Raw genomic sequence first — 17007 nt, 5'->3', positions numbered from 1 at the left:
AGAAGCATTAATTTTGAATTCCTTGCTCTTGATTTGCGTTTAGGTCCTTCAATTTGGGGTATAAATGTAGAAGGCATTCTGAAGATTTCACTGTGAAAAGCGGAGTGACCCTCACAACCAACTGCCCACATAAAACTTGGTAATTTTATTACAAAGCGATTCTGTCATGGTGCTGTGGGGTTACAGCTAATAGTCAAAAATAGCTAACATCTTAGACAGGTGGGACTGCTTTTCTAGGGTTTAATTCTTCCATTTTTCAGTGATAAATGATTCTATGCAGAAGAACAGAGGGTAGAGGCCTGCAATGGAAATCAACACACTCACATACATAGACCTGCTGTAATTTTCAGGAAAACAGTTGGTAATTTCTAATTCTTTGTCATCTTTCACTTACCCGACCCCTGAAAGGCACTTGAATCACAATAACATTTCATGTTTTCAATTAAAAAATTTTTTCAGAAGGCAAAGAAATTTCTACGTAAGTATTTTGGAATGAATGGGCTGAATGAAAATAGCTGATCTCCGGTTCTGAAAAAAAAAAAAAAGAGAGAAAGAGGGAGCCAGTGGCAGGATGGAGATGTCCTCCGGGCTCCACATCTAAGCAAGGAGAAGAAAAGGCGGATTAAGGTTGAGTGATAAGGACTGGTGTTCTCATTTGTATGCATGATTTATTCCTCCTTGCAATATTTAGGCTGCTCCTTTTAAAAACGCAAAAAGTTGAGCACAAAGGGCATGCCTGCCCCAGTGGCCAGGTCCAGACCCACTCCCAGCTCCCAGGCTCTGCTCTGGGCAGGCCCCAGGAGTCCACACCCCCCCCTCCCCCCCCCAGGCTTTTTAAAGCTACTGCCACCACCCACTCTGTGCTTCAAGGTTCCTCCACTCGAGTTTGCTCCCCCGGATGCTTTGGTTTTTTCCTCCTGCTCAAAAAGCAAGGGAAATAAGCAAAATGGGGAAGTGATCACATTTTTTAAAATCCTAGAAAGTTCACTTAGCCATGAGTGCTGATATATCTACTTAGCAGTCACACAGCAAGTCCAGTATGGTAGGCAGATGCCTGGGGTGCTTGTTCTCCATCCTAACGACTGACAGGGTCCTTGGAGAATCTGGGGAGAATCTCATTTCCGACTGAGAGTCTGCCTGTTGGAACCCTCTCCCCAGATTCCAAGGAGCTCCCCATGTTCATAGCGTGAGTAGAGGTCTGCACTGGACAGTGCAGTAAAATACAGACTACGTATTTTCATGCTGCAATTCTGACTGACTGGAGGAAGAGCAGGCTAAATTAACGAGACGTCTCAATTCCAGAGGCCATTAAAAAGAAACATTCCTTTTAGGCATTTAGGAAGCTCAAGCAACTAAAAGCAAGTGTCTGTTCATTAATTTAATTGCTTCAATGAATCACTGAGGATATGTGTTGTCAAGAGCCGTAAATTATAAGCAAAAGACCACTGTGAATTTGCAGGAAACAGAGACAAAGACTCTGAGATAAAGGGGACTAAATGTGAGAGCTCTGACTAGGTCGGGGCCAAAGCGAGACGAGAACGTAGTGTTCCACCAAACTCCTTCCGATCGCAACTTTTAGCCCAATTTAAACTTCTCTCCCGTGTCCGGTCCACTTGTATCTGCCCTGACTCTCCCCGGCAGCTTCGTTCTAACGAAGGAAATGCTTCTGAAGGGAACCTAAATCCCAATTTGGTTAAAAACAAAACATGGAGAAAACGTCAGCCACAGAATTCAGAAAGTAAAACTGTGCAATCTGGAAAAGATGAGCTCAAAGTAAATTTAATGGACTAGTTCATTCATCGAGCCTCTGAGAACATAAACCAGAAATGGAAGGCTAGCTTCAAGGTGAGTATTGCGGAGCAAACATGCTAAACCAAACCGCATTTGCCCTAACGGTCTTCTCTCCGCTTTGGATGTTGATTTTATTGTTAAATTTTAACTTTTCCAGCAGCAGCCGCAATGACAGGAGTTGCTTAGTTTCCGGCTCTTAAATGGAGACAAAGAGCCAGTTGATTTCTTCTTCCTTGCACTCAAGGGGCCTGACTTTATTTCCTACACACAGGGATACAGAATTCTCCTGGAACCATCATGAACCAACCCTTGAGGTTTAGATATAGAAGAAAATGTGCAGCAGCAAACTATTTTTTCTATCTGTAAGCACCCCTTTTTTTCCCAACAGACTTAGGTATTTCACTGTATAGGTTCTGATTTCACAACAGTAAGACAGGTATACTTAAGACAGGTATTTGAACTTTTTTACTTTTTCAGCTAAATTTCTCCAGTTCTTACCAAAACTGAAAAGGTCTGAGGTTGCTTCCAATGATGTTATATTTTTGGAAAGACTAAGTACCATTCACTAAGTGAAAAACCCATTTCATTTATTAAGGTGCACTCTTGCTTGAATCATGATATTTAATTACCACATAGAAAAGAAGGAAAAGTTAGACAATCTTATTATAAGAGAAGCAAGCACTCTCCATCCCTCTGTTTAAAAAAGGTTGTCAGGAAAGTTGCAGGACTCCCGTACTGCGTAAGGATGAACTAGATTAGGGAGTGGCCAAATCTGGACCACAGCCTGGTTTTTACAGCCCTCAAGATTAGAATGGTCTTTACATTTTGAAATGGTTGGGGAAAAAAATCAGAAGTAGAATATTTTGTGACATGTGAAAATTGTATGACATTCCAGTTTCAGTGTCCATCAGAAAGGTTTTCCTGGACCACAGCCCTGCTCGTTTGTTGGTGTATCCTCGACGGCTGCTTCTGTGCTGCGACAGCAGCACTGAGTAGTTGATAGAGACCACATGGCCTGCAAAGCCTAAAATATTTGCTCCGTGGCTCTTAACCAAAAAAAAGTTTGCCAATCCCTAGGCTGGGTGATCTTTAAGGTCCCTTTCACCTCCACATTTCCAGGAATTTTTCTTCCTTAGATAAGCCGAATCTTCCATCAAAGGCAATGCACGGGGGCTGGCCCCGTGGCCAAGTGGTTAAGTTCGCGCGCTCTGCTGCGGGCAGCCCAGTGTTTCGTTGGTTCGAATCCTGGGCGCGGACATGGCACTGCTCATCAGACCACGCTGAGGCAGCGTCCCACATGCCACAGCTAGAAGGACCCACAACGAAGAATATACAACTATGTACCGGGGGGCTTTGGGGAGAAAAAGGAAAAAAAAATAAAATCTTTAAAAAAAAAAAAAAAGGCAATGCACAGAACACACATTCACTGATATAATAATCTCCAAAAAACTGTTTCTTTTGTGTTGTCAACATTTCCTATGGAACATGTAAAGTAATACTGTCTGACTCACAGAACACACACACTAAGTTCCCAGATATTAATTACTTTTAAAGGCAAGCTCTGGGTTCTAGAAAGTGGTATTTTAAATTTTTCGCAATTTTATTCTATTGACAAGTTTAACAGACCATCTGAAAAATTACCAAGCAGAATGAAAATGAAAAAACCCAACTCCCCTAGGAATTTATTCATAAAATATTTATTAATAAGTAAAATGATTTTCCCCTGCCTTTGGTTATTAAAAAATTTTGATTTGAGTACCTTTGTTGAGACCAATTGCTAACAATGGTTTTACAGTATTCAGCCATGAGACAGAGAGAGATAAATAGGGTAGCTCGACAGGTGATAGACAGATGGATGATAAACTATAGATAAAGATATAAATGTGTTAAAGACCATATCTTACAAAGGTTTAATTACAAATCTTGGTTTTGCTAGAAGTTGGAAATCTATTTGCACATAACCTCATTTCTTATAAGTAAACAATATACAAATAAATTCACTTGAATTTCCTAATTCAGAACATTGGTAATGAATATAGCACTTGTTGAGAACTAAGAGAGGAAAACAAGAACCAGTTTTGTGGGGGAAGAAAGGCAATATCTCTTTCAAAAGCTTTTCTCTTGACTTAACAGTCCTTAGTGCCTGAAAAATACGCCATTTTGATAACGAGATTTGCAAAGTAAATCATATTGGTGGTTTAAATTTCATCCTAAATCTTAGATTATGGCTTAGAAGCTATACTAAGTATCTTCGTAAAGGATTTCTTTGAGGTTTTGTAGGGGAAACAAGAAAACGTTTGAGCAGATCTGGGCAGAAATGCTGATCTTCCTTTATGACAATTACCTGCACTCGGTACTACACAAAAATGGGGATCTGACAACCAAAGGGGACGAGATGCCAAGCCGGACCACACGGTAAAATTAAAAGTAACTTGGAGAAAGCAGGTGATAGTTTATGATTTCAATATAAAAAACATGTAATTACTTCTCAGATGTCACTGTGAAGTCAGAAAATTAGATGATCCCACCAAGAAGGGGATGAATGGTTTTATTATCACACCACCCACTACTTCAAGATGAAATAATCCCCGAGTTCTGAAATGTCATTGCTTAAGCAACTAGACAATTTCCTCCAGCCTCTTTTTAATGTAGAAAATCACTTTGTAATAAGACCTCTACACAGGGTAAAAAAGCACAAAATAGACTCAAAAAATCACAAAGTAGACAAAATATATATATCTTTTTACAATGAAACTAAGATGCGCCTGTGAAACACTGAGATCAATGACTAATCTCAGACTTCAAGCTGGATTTCCTTTTATAATAATTGTGTTCTTTATGTCTTCCCCTAAACCTTGAATGCTTATTAAAAAACTTACCCAGGTAAAAAGGAGAGAACAGGTATTCTGATCCGGTACCGTAAACAACAAAAAAGAAATAACAATAATAACGATATAATAAAAACCCTTAATCTACCTGTTTACAAAATTCTTTTGACAGCCATACCTCAAGGGCACTTAAGGGCTCAAGCATTTGTCACACAACCGTCAGCAACAACACAGCCATCTCCAGGGGATGCTTTTTTCCATCATAAATCAATCATGCACTGGGATGAAACATATCCAGAAATGCTAATTCAGAGAGAGACATTTTCATACAGTTAGGGAGCAAATAAAACCATCCAAAAGAACCGTGCTATAAACACCACCAACATGCGAAGACTTCCACTTGAGAATCCTTCCAAAGGCCACGGCCTCCCTGTCTTCCTCCGTCTCGTAAAGGAACCCACCGGCACCTTGTGTTACACGGTCACAGCCGGGTACATCTTCTGTTCACTGTTAGTGTGGGGGAAGGGGGCCTGGATTTGCCTGTAGCCCGTCTGCAGGCCGTCCATGAAAGGCGGCACAGGCGTCATGGGCACCGAGTCATGCTGCACTGTGTACCCCACATATGGGGGATGCAGGTACTGCCCTTGATGGGGCACAATTTGGGTGGCCTGCTGACAGTTCAGCACAGAGAAATTCGTGGGCATGTTGACATATACGTTGTTCATAGTGCCCTCGGGCAAGCAACAGTTGGTCTGTGACCTTGTTGGGGGCGCCCGGGCCCCAGAGTTGGCACTGGAGCTGGAGCTGGCCGCTGTGCTGGACTGACGGGAGGACGACCCTCGGGAGGTGCTGGCGCTGGGGATCATGGGGATGGTCTCCATCAGGCGGTTCCCTCCCGGCGCCCGGCTCTGCTGGGGCTCCTGCTTAGGCCGGAGACATCTGCAGCAACAGGCCGCCACGAGGGATCCCAAGATGATGAAGGCGACAAACACGGACCCAACGATGAGGAACGGCACGTAGATGGGGACTGAAGGATGAAATCAGAACATTATGGTTGACTGTGAGAATGCAGTAAAAACCTGGTGATTGGCAGCGGAGACACATAACTGAGCAACACTGATCCCAAGAATTGAAAGACCTAGGCCAAGCGGGTTTGCATGCTAACTAGCAGCCCACGAGATGCACTGTCCTTTATCAAGAGCTCAGGAAAGGCAATAGGGTACCACAGGCATGATGGAGCAGTCCCCCCAAAGCAAAACTGTTCATACTTACAGCTACACTCACCAGCTGCAACACTGATTGAGGCAAATATCCAATTTAGCAAAAATATCAGTTTAATGTTTTAAGACTGTTCTAAAATTCCTACAATAACTGAACTGCCCAAACTTAAGTCTGCCCCAACAGATAGTTGGAGGATCTGCATAGAATTCGGTTTTAATTATTTAAACGACTTGTTTCCCCAGAAAGTTGTTTATATTTCTTGCAAACTTCTTTTACCATTTTTTAGCAAATTCTCTTTTCATAGGCAAATAAATAAAAAATTTAGGTCAGACTCTAGCCACGACCATTTCCAAAAACAGTCTGTAAGACACAGACATCCAAGAAGGGTGAAAAAAACCCCACCCACCCTTGTCTGGCTGAAGGCTGGGCCTGTGGTGGTGGGCCTAGCATGTGCCACTGGATGGCGGGAAGTGAAGTGACTCTTGTGGAGGGAAGTTATTCCAGGCAGCAGATCAGGATGAAACAACACACCAAGGAGAACAAATGTTGGGAGCAAAAAGACATCTGTTCCAGGAAGAGCACCCACAGTGAGCCAAGGAGGCACCCAGGAAGGACCAGGGTGGCTGAGATGGTGCAGTTATGCCCGGAGTTATGACACAGGATTCTGCGTGAAGACCTACGCGGAAAGCCTGCAGAGCACAAAGCAACGGGCATCACATTTAACAAGTGTGGTTTATCCTGAAAAATAAAAACTTTACTGAAATTAGTAGTGAGCTCCATTTTTAAATTATTTTACATAAACCTTTTGGGAGCCATGGGGCTAGCACTACAGGGCTTTCAGAAGCTACACACACCTGCCGATGGGGGCAGAGAATCAGGAGGGAGGCCCTGCAGAATGCCTGGAACCACCTCTGTGAAATTTCACCCTGTGTTACCAAGAACCTACGTTTTTTGCTGTGTTCCTGCCGATGATCTTAACTACGTGATTGGAAAACATGAGGACAGGGACCAGGTCTTGCTGGTCCTGGCAAAGCACAGCGCCAGCGCGGGGGTGCAGGGCAGCGCTTCCGGGAGGAGCCCAGTCCTCCCACACCTCGGATCGGACGCACGAAACACACTCGGTCTGTCCGCTGGGGCAGCCGACTTTCGGATCAAGCTCCTTTTGACGGCTCTGGGACTCCTGGAGTCAGGGGTATCAGAATACAGTGTCACATGGAGTCACGGAGAAATAACGTCTCATAAGTAAGACGAACTTTGTAAGTATTTAAGCAAAGGCTGACATCTGAAGGTTTCCGGAGCCGTTCAGGGGGAACAGAGTAAATCCCAGATTGACTCGGCGCGCTCGCTGCGCAGGCTGTGCACAGCTGGCTCTGCCAGCCGGTGGTCTCATCGCGCGCCCTCCTCAGGCCAATGCCGGCGGAGGGGAGCAGACGATGCTGGGCTTTTTCTTACGCATGCTATAAATATTTCATTCTAGAAATGAGCATGGCAGCCCCGACCATGTTATCGATAAGTAACAAATGATGGTAAAAAAGTACTCCAAACGCTACAGCAGAAACTAGCTGAAAGGAGGCTGAGTCCACAGAATGAGTTCTCGGGAGGAAGGAGTGTTCTGCCCCCAGGATTTTTAACTGGAGGCGTGAACAACGGCACAGGGTACAGAAGGCAGCGCTCGGCCAAGCCCCGGCAGTGCCCAGCGGTAACCGCAGAAGAGCAGGGAGAGGAACAGAACTTTTAGGAAAAGAGATTTAAAAGCAGAGTGAAGAAGGCATCCATGCACTTCACACGGCGTCACGAGAAGTCAGCTGCCTACTGATCTGCCCAAAGTCAACGCAACTTTTAGACCATTCTGGCACCCAGCTCCGCAGACGCATCAAGATAGCAGTTCCGCCTCGGGCTCATTTCTCAGGGCTTTACTGACGGCCACACACCCTGCAAGGCTGAGCTCGCATTTTAGGACGGCCCCTTTTCTGGAATTACCCGGTTTTCCTCTCTCAGATTCAAGGCAGTGGAACAATGGGAGGAGCCTGGCTAATAAAATGCCTGACTGCAAAGGGGAGGGCACTGAAAGGAGCTGCCCCTACCAGGGCCCGGGGACAGTGCCGCCAACACAGACGCCACCCAGCGCCAACGCTCAGGCAGACCAAACTCCGGGCTCAGGGTGCTGGTAAAGTCCTCTCCCTGACATAAGCAGTCACAGAAAAGAGAGGAGATGCCCCCTCTGTGACATGTTTGCCCTTTGACCTCTACCCCTACAAGCGAACTAAATCTTCCCTCCCAAACACACACACATTGGTGTAGGGCCTCGAGGCAGCCAGTCTGGGAGGTACGTGCAGAGGGGAGGAAGTGGAACCTATCAAATTCCTCTCCGGATTTGTTTATTTTTCTAACTCTAGCGATGGCAATTTGGAAAAAAAAAAAGGTAATTAAAAAACATTAAAGCCACAAAAAGCAGGGTTGGGCACCGCTATGATATCACACCAACCAAGTCTGACGTAGTAAGAACTGTCCAGAAACCAGAGTGGCCCCGGACGCGGCAGGGGACAGTGCAGCCACGCGTACGGGAGCATAAGAATGCCCCGTGGTCCCGTAAAGCGCCTCACCCAGGACAAAGTCCTGAGGAGCTGCCTTCCTTCTGAGGAGCCTTCAGGCAGAAACCCTGCCAGCCCCCTTGTGAGGGAACGCCCCACCGTTTCCTTGGTGCTCCCAAGACGGTAACCTTACTAGAAGTTAGACCTATGGAGACACGAGACCTGGGAGGGGACAGAGGCCCCTGGAGAAGAGGAATGTGGGGCTGTCTGCGACCCACACTAGCTTAGACGTGTGGAGAATCCAAGCCTAGAGAATCCTCGGAAAACCCATGCCAAGTCACTCTTTAGCTGACAGATGGGGAAACTGAGGCCCAGAGCAGTGAATTGGTGTCCCACCTCGCACAACCACCTCCTGGTCCCAGATCCTTTTCTGAAATGTCAGTGCTCCTAATTCCCTTCCCATCTCCAAGCTCCCAGGTCCGTGCAAAGCCAACCCTCCTGCCCCTTTCGCGCTCGACCTGGCCCACCCTACCTGCCGAGCCGTCGGGGCTGTCTTTGTCCGCTCGGCCAGGCTCGCCGGCGCCCTGCTGGCGGTCGTTGTCGCAGCCGCCCTGGTCTAGGCGCGCCTCGGCGCTGGAGCAGCAGTAGCGCAACGCGCAGCTGCCGCAGCAGATGGTGGCGTCGCCGCCGTCGAAGCGCTCGGGGCACTGGAAGCCGATGCGCCAGACGCCCTGCGCGTCCAGCCAGCCGTGGCAGTACTCGCCGCTGGCCCGCGCCCCCGCCGCCAGCAGCGCGGCCAGCAGCAGCTGCAGGAGGGAAGCGGCGTTCCGAGGGGAGGCGGCGGGCGAGCGGCGTCCGCCCCACATGGCACCACCCTGGGCGCGGGCGGCGCGTCTCAGAGGGCGCAGCGCGATTCCCGGGAAGCAGGGGCCCGGGCGACCCTGGTCTCAGCGGGGCGGAGGCCGGGACCTCTTCGCTGAGTGTCCCTTCCGCGGCGCTCTCCGCGCGGGCCTCTGCCCTCTGCCACGACGTCTGGGAGCCGACGACGCCGGGCTGCGGGGTCGGGGGCTCCTAAGCCATCCCCTCCCTCAGCCGGGTGGCCCGGTCCCGGTAGGGGCTGTCTTGAGAGTGGGCACTAGCTGATGGAACTCTCTGGGCGCAGAGTCAAAGGGCCCCCGAGGCTGCCGTCCTACAGCCCCTGGAGGCTTCACCCGCGACAAGACCCTCCCGGTGCATCCCCGAGGGGACGCTCACTCCAGTCGGAAGGCGGCTGGGCACGTCGCTGTGCACCCGGAGCCAGGTGGCTGCCGCAGAGTTTAAGCCTCGGGGTCCCACACACGAGTCGGGGCGCGTCTCCTCTCCTTTATTCCCCTCTCGGGCGGCGAGAAGGGGCCACGAAGGCGGGCAGCAGGCGCAGGGCTCCGGGCAGCAAGTGCAGCGGCCGGCCGCGCTCAGCCTCCTCAGCTCCGAAGTCGGTCCGCATGGCTCCGGCCGCGCCGCCGGAGCAGCCCTCCCAGGTGCAGCCCCAGCGCTCCCCTCCGCGGGACCGACGGGCAGTGCTCCCAGCGCACGCTGCCGGCCAGGACGCGCGCGAGGGTCCGGCGCTCCCCGCCGCAGTCCCTGGAGCCTGCCCGGCTGGCGGCGGCCGCGGCTGCTGCTGGGCGCGGGTCCAGGTGGGCGGCTCGCCCCCGGCTCCCCTCCTCCGCCTCTCCGGCTGCAGCTGGCTCGCACGGGCGCCGGGCAGCCTCGGCCGGCTCTCCGTCTCCCCTGGCCGCTGCGCCGTCGGGAGGTGCGCCCCGAAGGGAGCCTCCCACATGAGTTTCAGTCCTCCGGGCTACTGAAGACGCCGAGCGCCGCAGCCACCCGCACCCCTCTGCGCCCGGCCCCCGGCCAGCTCCGACTCGGCGGGGCGCGGCGCTGCGCTGCGCTCTTATTAGAGGCCGGCGGCTCCTCGGACGCGCATGCGCGCTGCGCGGGCTTCCCTCCGCCCCTGGAAGCCCCAGGACGCCGCCAGCCCTTCACCTTCCGACTGCGGCGGGGAAGAACCGCGTGGCTGCGGTTCGTGGGCTGCCGGCTGGAGCGGGCGGGGGAGAAAACAGAACCGAAAGAATCTAGGCCTTGCTAACACAATGACAACAATCATGATCATAAAAGCAAACTAAACTTGCTTATTGAAGATCTTTGGCATTCAAAATTCTGTTTGATTCTCAAAACTTCCCCAAAAAAGGATTATAATTACTTTCCACTTTACAGACCAGGAAGTTGCCGCTCAGATTAACTGTCTCTCTCGGTTTTCAGCATCTGCTGTCCTGGCCACCGCTGGGCACTGGCCCAGCCGAGAAAGAACTCGGCTGTTTGTGGCCGGGTTCGCGCGCCTGGGGCTGCGTCTTGGGGGCTCCAGGTTTCTACAATGTGGAATGAAGAGAGTTCGGCAAAGACCACAGGTCTGGCCACTGTCTGGGTGAACTGTGTCGCTTTTTTTCTTTCTATATTTGGGCGTGGCGATTTATTGGATTCAAGCAGAAAGGTGCCGCCGTTCACCATTTGGCCTTAGTGGTGTAGACAGCTGCAGTCAGGAAGAAAACAAGGTTCAGACAGACCAGAAACTCGGCTTTGATGAAGGAGAAATTAATAGCCTCTCTCTTGCGGAAGCTGGAGCAACAGGTGCTGATGCTATTAAGGCAGCAGTGATTATTTTTCAAGGGACTGCTGACCCTTCCAATAGGGTCTGGGAGTCAGCTGACCTGAATTCTAGGCCCAGCCCTTTCAGTAAAGAATCATTGCATTTTGCTGGCCTCGGTTGCTTCATTTTTAAAGCGGAGCATAGGATGGATGGCCACTAAGGTCCCTTCCAAGTCCACGACTATAGAACACAAGGCGATTTTCTTCACAGCGAAGACGTGCTGTTCAGGCACTCACTGGGCACTTGGGTATGCCTGGTAAATGGATGGACTCCGACCCTGTGGATATCCTTCCACTCACCCCCACAAAGTCAGGTGAAAGGGAAAAACCCACCCTCCTCCCTGGCAACGAGTCCTTCTTCTCACTAAACCTCTCTCAAGCATTGCACTTCGTTTCAGTGCTATTTTGTTGTAATTTTTAGTGACATAAAATTACGTATTTTAAATGCACCAGTCACCCGCTTTTCTTAACCTGTGAACAAAATTTCAATATCGAATTATTAATTCAACGAATACATGCTAAGGACTTACAGTATGCTGTGCTCTGCTTTCGGGACTGGGGATTCACCAAGAAGCCAGACATGGCCATTTCCTTCCAACAGAGCTGAAAGTCCCAAGGGTAAAAACAGAAATCAGACAGGAAGACAAAGACTTGAATAAGCAAGGATAATACAAGTGTGCTGAAATGAAGTGGCCGGTGATGTTCAGGGTCAACGACAGCACATAACCTGGGGGTGGGGACCAGAGGGAGGGCAGACAAGTCCTCAGAGGAATGACACTCAAAACTAGACCAGAATACGCTAGGGAAGACTCAGTTTTTCAGACTGAGTCTTTTTCTTAGAAAATACTATTAGCATTTTATTACTACTATTATTATTTAGGGCTTAATCTGTGCCAGGCACTGTGCTAAGAGTTTTACATGCATGGTCTCATTTAATCCTCACAGCAACCCTATGAAGAAGACAGAATTACTATCCTTATTTTACTGGTGAGGATAGCTTGCCCAGTGCACACAGATAGAAAGTGTCAGTTTGCCTGGACTGCACCCAATTCTAGCGACTCCAAGGCCCGCCCACCATGCTGCTAGTTAGCAGTCTCCACAAGGGTAAGCGCAGGATTAACTGTGAGCTCTGTACCAGTCACCAGATGGTTAGGTATCATTATTTTCCTATGGCACCAAAAATTGATTTGGGTGGTGGTTAGAGGGTTAACACTTTACTTTTTCTCCTTTGGAAAAAAAATTAATGCAAGAGAATTATGCACTTCTTCAGACAGTACCTGTGCCATACCCTCCTCCCACTATCCATTTATCCTCTTCTCCAGAACACCCACAGTTTATCAGAGTTAATTTATGGAGAAAGAAATGTTGAACATCTTCATACTGGAATTGACTTAGTGGCTTGGTAGTGCCACAATTTAAACACAAGAAGTTTTTCCCCAATAGTTCACAATTTAGTCCACGGCTGGCGAACCTGGAAGTGCAGAGCTTTGAGGAAACGTGGCCTCTTTCTTATTGTTGTGTTGCTTTATTCCTTGAGAGTTACGGAGAGGCCTGTTCTCTCGTTCCTTCACGTGGTGTTGATTGTCTTCAATGCTCAGAGACCCTTTATATCGCTCTGTTCCTCCCTCTGACTTGCTTTTACTTCTTATTTGTGTATCTAGTATGTTGTACTGAAATTTTATAAAATAAGTTAAATACTTGTTGAGCTTCTCTATGGAGGGGCTACTGGGAGGTAGTAAGATGGTCTATTCCTTCCATAAGAAATAAAAAGACGTTCCCTCTCCATCTTTAACAAACAGCCTAAACTATTTTACTATTCTCTTTTGAGAAAGTGTAACTAGTAATCGTAACACATAGGTAGTAGTAATAATAATTTATTATAATCAAAACTAAATGTCAGGCAGTCTGCCAAAATATATTTAAACACATATGAAAGAGTACTCTCTTCCCTTTTAAAAAGTTGAATTCTATAGACATTCACTGCAGGAGTATATTTTCAGGTTATTTCGCCTTTCAGTCTGTGCCTGTATATGTGAATAAAATACAGTTGATTTAAAAACAAACTTCTGACATATCTTCAATTGTACAAGTAGAAAGTCATATAACTAAAGAAATGATTACTTACAACGTTGCTAACTGGAGTTGATACAAATCATATGGAGGTCGTCATATTTCATTTGGCTGGCAGTTCTAAAAGCTGTAAGATCTACAGTGTTTTTCTGCAAGTTTCAGCAAGAGCAGAAGGTTCTCACCATGTGTACAGCAGTCAGCAGTCTGTTAGGAAGAACGGCTTTCACTATGTTCATTCATTTTTTTCCTCCTCTTTTATAAATAGGAGTAGTATTGAAACTTCACATTTGGTTTACCAGAAGTTCTTTTAAGCTAAAGTGTTTGTGTTAACAAATGAGACCTCAAACTCAAACAAACATGTTAATTTACATTCCTTTTAATTTTGTTTTGTGGTTACCTAACCTCATCTGAAAATAAAAATGGTCATAAAATTTTGAAAAACATCTTTCTTGTTGCTTTAAAATTTTTCATCTTTCATCCTCCTATTTTTTCCTTGTAATTAACATACTGACTTTATATACTGTGTACAGTATCCTAATATACTAATATATTTTCAGAAAAGTAATTTGTATATTTTAAATTCTTTTTCTTCTCATCCACCATTAACTTTAAACATTTGACATACTTCTCTCCCCCCCGACTCCAGCCTCACCCCTAACCAATCCCAGAGTTTTACTGAACCATTTTTATGTTGATTTTGATGTTCACTATTGTTATATTTTCTTTTGGAGATATACAGTTAAAAAACATCCAAGACTTCTCCAAATAATGCAGGAAAGAGTGGCATAAACAAAATCAACATGACATTAAAAAGTCTACAGAAAATGTTTGCAAATCATATACCTGATAAAAGTCTAGTATCTAGGGCATATATACAACTCGACAACAAAAAGGCAAACAACTCAATTCAGAAACAGGCAAAGGACTTGAACAGACATTTCTCCAAAGAAGAAACACAATAACCAACATGCACATGAAAAGATACTCAACATCACTGGTTATTAGGGAAATGGAAATTGAAATCACAATGAGATACCACTCCACACCTACTAGGATGGCAATAATAATAACCAGAAAATAATGTGTTGGGGAAGATGTAGGGAAATTGGAACCCTTGCACATTGCTAGTGGGAATGTGACATGGTTCAACTGCTGTGCAAAACAGTTTGACAGTTCCTCTAAAAGTTAAAAGTAGAATTACCATATGACCCTGAAATTCCACTCTTGGGTAGATATACCCAAAAGAGTTGAAAACATATATCCATACAAAAATTTGTACACAAATGTTCATAGCAGCACTATTCATAATAGCCAAAAAGTGGAAACAACTCAATGTCCATCAACTGATGAACAGATAAACAAAATGTAGTGTAGCCTTACAAATGGAATATCACTTGGCCACAAGAAGGAATGAAGTACTGCGAATGCGTGCTACAACATGGATGAATCCTGAGAACATTGTGCTAAGTGAAAGAAACAAGACACAAAAGGCAAATATTATATGATTCCGTTTATATGAAATGACCAGAACAGGCATATTCATGGAGGCAGAAAGTAGATCAGGGTTGCCTGGGGCTGGCAGGAGGAAAGAAGGGGAACTGATTGCTTAATGTGCAGAGGCTTTCCTTCTGGGTTGAAAATGCTGTGGAACCAGATAATGGTAAGAGTTGCACAACACTGTGAATGTACTAAATGTCACTCATGGTAAATTTTACATTATGTGTATCTTACCACAATAAGAAAGAATCTAGAGCTAAAAAAAAAAAAAAAAAAAAAGCTGCACCAATTTCAAGGCTCTATTCTCTTACCAATGAATGGTACTGAAACATCATCATTTAAGAAGTTCCGTGACACAGCCAGATACTTCTGAATATAATTCCAAACCTCTAAGCTACATGTCGCAAATCTTCTGTTACAGACTGAATTGTGTCCCCCCAAAGTTCATAGGTTAATGCTCTGATCCCCAGTGTGACTGCATTTGGAGATAGGGCCCTTGGGGAGATAATTAAGATTAAATGAGGTCCTAAGAGTGGGGCCCTAGACCAAAAGGACTGATGTCCTTATAAGGAAAGAAAGAGACAGCAGGAATGGGCACACACAGTGAGAAGGTAGCCCTCTGTAAGCCAAGGAGACAGGCCTCGGGAGAAACCAAACCTGCTGGCTCCTTGATGGCTTGATCCTCCAGAACTGCGAGAGATAAATTTCTGTTGTTTAAGCCCCCAGTCTGTGGTATTTTGTTATGGCACCCCGAGCTGACTAATACAGCCTCTTTCCCCTGCTCCCTCTAACGGGCTGACATCGGGAATGCCCTAAGACAACTGTGAAGTCTTCCTAAAAGGCACAGCAGCTTGAGTCATAGCTCCACCTATGGACCATAGAGGGATGACTTGGAGTGACAGGAGTATGTGCTACAAACAGTTTAAGAAAACTAGATATCTATCTAGAATAAGGTACAGTAAGAACGTGTGCTGAGTCAAAATGGTCGGAGAATGGAATGTAGCTAACCAGCTGCTAAGAGCTGAGTATGGAATTTACCCAGGCTCAGTCTCCCCCCAGAACATTTTATTCATGTCTCTATTGATATAACTGGGATCATGATTCCCTTTGTCTTCTAGACGATAACTCCTTGAAGGCAGAATCAAATCTTGCTCATCTTCAAGTCCTCACAGCATAGGTTCGGGTTACTCAGTCCATAAACATTTATTGAGCATGTGCTATATGCTAGGCACAAAAATACTCAATATTGAAGTGTTAATTTCAAGGAATTTGAAATCAATAAAACTTACCTAAATATTAAAGCTATGCTGAGTATAATAGCAGCTTGGATATTAAATATCCGGTAAGATTAGGGTAAAAAATCTGGTGCTCGGGAAGAAATCTTTAGACAGAAGGTCCAGAGGGAAGCGAATTCCTTCCCTCTAGTCAGAACTTCCCACGGCCCTGCCCCCCTACAGACCTATATTTGAGGCTTAAGGTGACAGAAGTTTGCGATGAAAGAAGATGCAAGAAAAGAACAAGCTTGTTCTTTGTGGTGACCTGGATGTCACCACAAGAAATCGAAATGTAAGCCATCCACAGAATTGGTTCCAGCAACTTTATCCGGTGGCAGGAGCAGCTCCTCTGTGCTGCCATTGGTGTTCTCAACATTGCCTTAGGGCTGGTGTTGGGGGGGCAATGGCATGGCCAGCTCGTTCGGCAGGCACTAGCTGTATGACCGAGGCTGCTATCTTCAGCATATGATAGGCCCCCAGAGAGCTAGAGCTGACACAAGGAACAGCGCCAGCCTCCTAGTCACCAGAAGGATGAGCTTGAGAAGCACGTGGGGCACTCTGCAAGGATTCCCACAACTGAGAGGAACTTCTGGGCTGGGTGGTACTGGTCCCAACAGAGCAAGAGAAGGTGTCGAATTGTCCGATATTGTTATGTAGTATGAAATTATGTTGTCTTACATCCAGACTAAGAAACTAGGTCCATTGAATATAATTTCATATTTTTTATTAAAATAATTCAGAAGGCACTTTTGGATCACAGGTTTCTTGGGATTTCTCATTATTAGGATCATTGTTTTCATATGGGGCGGGTGATAGGAAAAAAACCATTCATGCTGGGTGTTTAGATTTGATATAAATGGGAATTTCCTTCATCAAAGCTGCCTCACTAGTCTCCCGGTAAAAACATAAAAAGATAAAAGAACTATTGTGCTGCTTATTTTAGCAGAAATGGAATGACAGAATTCACAGCGCAGCCTCACCATCGTCGTAATGGGCCTTGTCCAAATACTTTAACTTTTTCTAAACCAAGCCCTCCCCCATTTTATAGTTTCAACCTTCTTTTTGTACCTTTTGGATTAGTAAGAGATTTTCTTTGGCTTTTGCAAGAAGTCA

General features: G+C 46.3%; 1 protein-coding gene across 1 annotated transcript; it reads right to left on the bottom strand.

Annotated features, from left to right (window-relative positions):
- Positions 1-3164: 3164 nt before the first annotated feature.
- On the bottom strand, positions 3165-9505 carry SHISA2 (shisa family member 2). The gene is made up of 2 exons (XM_046664943.1): positions 8904-9505; positions 3165-5646 (listed from the first exon to the last, which is right to left on the bottom strand). The coding sequence occupies exons 1-2, from the start codon at positions 9235-9237 to the stop codon at positions 5093-5095; spliced, it is 888 nt and encodes a 295-aa protein (XP_046520899.1). The 5' UTR covers positions 9238-9505; the 3' UTR covers positions 3165-5092.
- Positions 9506-17007: the final 7502 nt, after the last annotated feature.

The sequence above is a fragment of the Equus quagga genome, chromosome 6, assembly GCF_021613505.1.
Source record: "Equus quagga isolate Etosha38 chromosome 6, UCLA_HA_Equagga_1.0, whole genome shotgun sequence".
NCBI lineage: Eukaryota > Metazoa > Chordata > Mammalia > Perissodactyla > Equidae > Equus > Equus quagga.
Note: the sequence above shows the minus strand (reverse complement) of the source record. Positions and strands in the feature narration are given on the sequence as shown.

What these genes read in the sequence shown, in the direction of transcription:
- SHISA2 (XM_046664943.1), bottom strand. Translation starts at nt 9,237, where the DNA reads ATGTGGGGCGGACGCCGCTCGCCCGCCGCCTCCCCTCGGAACGCCGCT. An exon ending in CAGCCCCGACGGCTCGGCAG is followed by an intron (nt 5,647 to 8,903) that starts GTAGGGTGGGCC and finishes TTCATCCTTCAG; the next exon opens with TCCCCATCTACGTGCCGTTC.